This window comes from Haplochromis burtoni, unplaced genomic scaffold, assembly GCF_018398535.1.
Source record: "Haplochromis burtoni strain Fernald_Lab_line unplaced genomic scaffold, NCSU_Asbu1 Contig_132, whole genome shotgun sequence".
Classification (NCBI taxonomy): Eukaryota; Metazoa; Chordata; class Actinopteri; order Cichliformes; family Cichlidae; genus Haplochromis; species Haplochromis burtoni.
In genome coordinates this window covers 458,477-463,335 of record NW_024582493.1, presented here as the reverse complement: position 1 = coordinate 463,335, position 4,859 = coordinate 458,477, and the positions used below count along the sequence as shown (strand labels likewise).

The 4,859-nt window shown below is 44.5% G+C and overlaps 1 protein-coding gene across 3 annotated transcripts in view; it reads left to right on the top strand.

Annotated features, from left to right (window-relative positions):
• tpst1 (tyrosylprotein sulfotransferase 1) overlaps positions 1-4,648 on the top strand; it is an 82,245-nt gene extending 77,597 nt beyond the window's left edge. For 2 of the 3 annotated variants that reach the window (XM_005930836.3, XM_005930835.3), the window contains exons 4-6: positions 1,960-2,010; positions 2,531-2,599; positions 3,298-4,648. In XM_005930836.3, coding sequence (XP_005930898.1) covers positions 1,960-2,010; positions 2,531-2,566 — 87 coding nt within the window. In that variant the 3' untranslated portion in view covers positions 2,567-2,599; positions 3,298-4,648. The remainder of the gene's footprint in view (positions 1-1,959; positions 2,011-2,530; positions 2,600-3,297) is intronic. The other variant, XM_005930837.2, reaches the window with a different exon arrangement.
• Positions 4,649-4,859: the final 211 nt, after the last annotated feature.

The window sequence follows — 4,859 nt, the reverse complement described above, 5'->3', positions numbered from 1 at the left end:
ATGCAGTATGGACACAGACTTGGTAACAGATATCTGTTATCAGGGAAGATTTGAGGGGAAGGCGAAACTCTTTGTGACCGTGATGGATGCTGGAGCGTGGCCTGTATTAGCAGACGTTGTTTATCTGTCTGAATAGAACAGAAGGTAAATCTTTCCCAGTCTGAATATTCCTCCTTCCATGAGCATTTGAACACATCCTTGTGAGGTAATGGACCTGCAAATCATAGTCTGCTGCACAAAAACAAGCTGGCTTCTTCCTACATCGACCCCATCATGCAGGCATGTCGCCTGGTCTTTGTTCCATCTCCTCACCGAAGGACAGATTGATCTAGACGATATATCTGTACACATCTTAACTATACATCCTTTGGATTTACTGCGTGTGAATTCTGAGTGTGTCCTGATGTAGACCATGCTCCACCTCCCCTGCACGTGCTCTCAGTCTCCGTCTGAGCAGAAGGCTCGGACTGGCTCGGAGCAGTCTGGCCTGGAGCCTCTGAGCGCCGAGAGAGCTGCAAAATGGCACCCGGGAGGAAATCAGAAACATGCACTCGCCTCTCTGTCTCTGCCTTGGGAAGTAATGTCGGATTACACTCCCCCTTTGGCCCTGCCTCAATTTCAGACTAACACGCAAGCAAGCATGAAGGCACGCAGGGGGATTAAGGAGGGAGTTTGTGTTTTGGGGGAACGTTTGAATCAGTGAATTCCAGAATGTTGAGCACAGGACTTTTAAACTCGAGCACAGACTCAATCAAATACTTTTCATTGATACTGAATCACATTTTTTTCATTGGCAATGGGGAAACTCCCATTTTCCTACATAAAGCCTCAGATTTGGCTTTGCTGCCTTTTGATGTTGCCGTGAGGATAGAAGTGCAAAAACAGTCAAATACTGCAGCAAAGCACTGTTGGCTGGGATTACTTCCTGTAACTCTGAAACTATTCCACCAACATCTATACGAATGGATAGGTACCACTTTAAGATGGCATGATAATGAGACAGATGGAGGCGATGCTTGAACTCCTGCTGTATGTTATGTAAATGTCTGTGTGTGTGTGTGTCACAGACTAAATCTGCTCTGTTAGACACAGATCCGGGGACTCTGGATGCCATTCGAGCTTTGTCATATGACACATTAGATATCAGAAGATCGATACATGATGGACGTGGTCACCAACAACTGGTGTGCCAAAAACATATCCGCCTCGCCGCTACACCGCCAGCTGCACTACGTTGATGCAGAGCGGGATGGATCCATGCTACCACGTCAACACACAGCAGCTCATGGAAAGCTGACTTTACTAGAGCTGGAGTCAGAAATGGGCACAGCTCTGCTTAAAGACATTGGGACCGGAAGAGGTCGGACTTTGTCAACCGATGAGTCTTATTGTTGTTGGGCACTGGAGATGTAAACCATAGAGGAGGGACAAAATATTATAGCAATAGCAGGATTGTTGTTTGCGTACAATCCAAATGCCGCATGTAGCTCTACGATGAAAGCCGAACTGGATTGAAGCATTTTAGTGAATCTTTGTATCATTTTCTCTCTTTGCTTCCTCCTGTTTCCTCTCGTCAGCTCCAGCATCCTTCCTTTATCTCCAGCTTTGAGGGAGAAGCTTAAAGCGCTCGTTTGTGAGAAATGTGATTTGTGTGTTTTTTATGGGACTACTGGAACACCCAGTGTCTATTCTGAGAATCCCACATGCACAGCAGAGGTATGCCCTACAGGCCACCCCCCTGCCTCCAGTTTGATCTGATGTTTTCATGGCAGCCTCCTGCTGTGGCTGGTTTTCAGAAACTCCTCCAGTCTCCCTCCCCCATCTCTTTCTGTCGGCTGAGTTTGAACTTAGGCAGGGATAATGCTATTTTACATTTTTAACATGTCACCATGGAAACCCGGATGCTGAACTGTGCAGCGCTGACTGTGAAGCTCTAAATGTGGCCCTTTGTTTTTCCAGGTCTATAAAGGTGAATTTCAGCTCCCAGATTTCCTAAAAGAACAGCCACAGGTACAGTAACCATCCTGCCTGTTGTTGAGCTTTTCCTCATTTTGTTCTCATACGAGTCGAACCATATGCAGCTCAGTGGACAGTCACGTGACAGGTTTCCATTTGCTCACAGTTAGTCATCTCCTCTTGAGTTTCTAGCCATCTAACAGCCTGATTTTCGGTTCCTGCTTCATGAATCCCCTCCTTTTTTCTTTTTTTTTTTTTCTCCCCCCCTTTTTTTCTCCTCGTTTTTCGGTAGTCTTTCTTTACTGTGTCGTCTCTTGGTTTCAGAGCCTCACGTTGGCTGAAGAGCACCTCTGCCCCCTCCTGGCAGTTGCATTCATCTGTTTTCTGTTACAGAAGCTTTCAGTTGTCTTTTTTTCCAAACGCAATCAGTCTCTGTCTGTCGATCGCTGCGATCTGGCTTTCTGTCAGCATCTTCTCGGGGGTGTAGATGCAAACTTCTGCATTTCCCCCTCAAGCGCTTTATCACAGAGGAGCTGATGGTGAAACCTAACCCTCTTTCTGTTCATCTGTACAGATCCAGAAGGCTGCAGAGAGACCCAATCCCAGTTAGGAGCAGAGGCAGCGTGGGCACCAAAACACACAGGTACAGAAGCAAGTTTATTTCACAAATACACTTCCTGTTTAGCTACGTGTTTAAAAATGAGTCCATCAGGACTGCTGCTTACAGACATCGGTGAAATAAAGCAAGAGCTCCTATATCTACTTAAAATGATTACAGATATTAACACAGAGGCCAATATTTGCTGTAACCACGTCATAAGATATACTGCAGAAATCTGCTTTAATTAGTGTTGCAGCAATCCAATAATTATCAATAAGAATAGAAACAACTGAAAGTCTTGTTTTTGGTTTGCTTACAGAGTCTCACCGCCTCAATGCACTACACGGGATAAAGTTATAGTTTAATTTGACTGATGTTGTGATATTATCTTGTTTTTTCACTTGAACCTGTTCCCTGTGTGAGCTCATGGAAACCACACAAACCAGTTAGAGATGGGACGCTCCACACTGATGTTTAGATACAGTGTCAAGCTTATGAAGCACATATGTTTGGAAACAGCATGAAATCACAACAACAGTTGTTTTATATTGTAAGGTAGACCCTACAATCAGCTGACCCCATATGAGCAAGTGACAGTGGGAAGGAAAAACTGCCTTTTAACAGGAAGAACCCTCCGGCAGAACCAGGCTCAGGCGGGCCTGGTTCTCGATATAATTCCAGCAAACCTGCTAACGTGAGCTTTGCCCACCAGTAACGTGTGTTCTCTTGTTCTGGTACAGGACTCGCTGCAAAGGAACAGCGCATCGCCGATATCGTCTCAGTCATGTCACAGCCCTGTTCAGCTTTGGCACATCTCAAGTGTCACATGACCACAGCTGGGACACGCCCCCCCAATATATAAATACACACACACACACACACACACACACACACACACACACACACACACACACACACACACACACACACACACACACACACACAGACAGGTGGGCTGCGGCCACTCCTTGTCATCAGAAGTCTCGGCCTTCAGCATTGTACTGTACAAAAACATGGATGTCAGCGCCACTGAATGTCTGCTGGTCGTCGTCTCACGTCGCGTCATGCTCATCAGCTTGTAGAAATCATTTCTGGCCTTTTAGAGGAAAAGTATTTATGAATGGAAAATTAGCTTTTGGAAGATGCAATACCTATTTTGATGATGATTTCCTTTTTTAAAATTTTTTTTTTTTTATTGTTTTTCATGCCGTTGTATTGTGCAATGTCATGGGTACTGATCAGTTTGACGTATCAACCGTGATAAAAGATGCTTTTTTTTAAACAAACCTTGTCTGTTTCTTGTGTATAATGATCCGAATACGGGAAGATGTGCTTACAAATACCCCGTGATCATCACAGTTTAATGAAACAACCAAACAAGCTCAGTGCTGCTATGAACATCAGTCTGGTACTTTCATGCTGCTTTTATACTCTGAACACTCGGCGCCTCATCCACCCACACCTGCATGGATGCATCGGGGAAACGCAGCTCGATCAGCTGGCCTTCTGCTTGCTAGGCGACCCGCTCTACTTCAGCTCTGAGCTTTGATCCTCTTCCCTTTTATTTTTCTTCAAACAAGCGCTCATAACTAAAATAAGCATAACCATATTATTGTTTTCTGACCTGATTGTGTGAAATAATCTGAGGAGATTTGACTACTCTGTTAGGCCCACCTGTGCACCATGTGCTGCTGTAATTAAATCAGTTTAATGACAACAAAAGTAGTACTTTTACAAGAGTTGTACTGAAAAATATTAACTTGCCCCTAATATTTTGATCCAAGAAAAATAAGAGTGGAGCAAACTTGGTTTTTTGTTAGAGGCTTTAAGGCACGTTTGGGTCTCGTCATAGTTGCAGTGGTGCACCATTATTTTAAAAAATGAATAAAGGGCAGGGATAGCTCAGTAGGTAGAGTGGTGCCCCATGATTGGATGGTCGGGGGTTCAAATCCACTGAACAGTACCCCCTGAGCAAGGTACTGTCCCAACACACTGCCCCCTGGGTGCTGGGTTGGTGGCTGCCCACTGCTTCACTGAGGGAATGGGTTAAATGCAGAGAGGAATTTCCCTGTGGGGGTTAATAAAGTATACATTATGTAGAAATGCAAGAAAAAGAGATGTGTTTGACCATCTTTAATTTTAAAAAAAACTAAACTGTAAGTTCTGCATGTGCAGTGCAGCACATCACGTTCATGGCCTTACTGGGTAACATACGAGTAATACCTGAGCTTTATTTGTAAAATACTTGTTACTCTTGCACACCGCGCCTTTATTACCACATCATTTGAGCTGGAGCAGATGT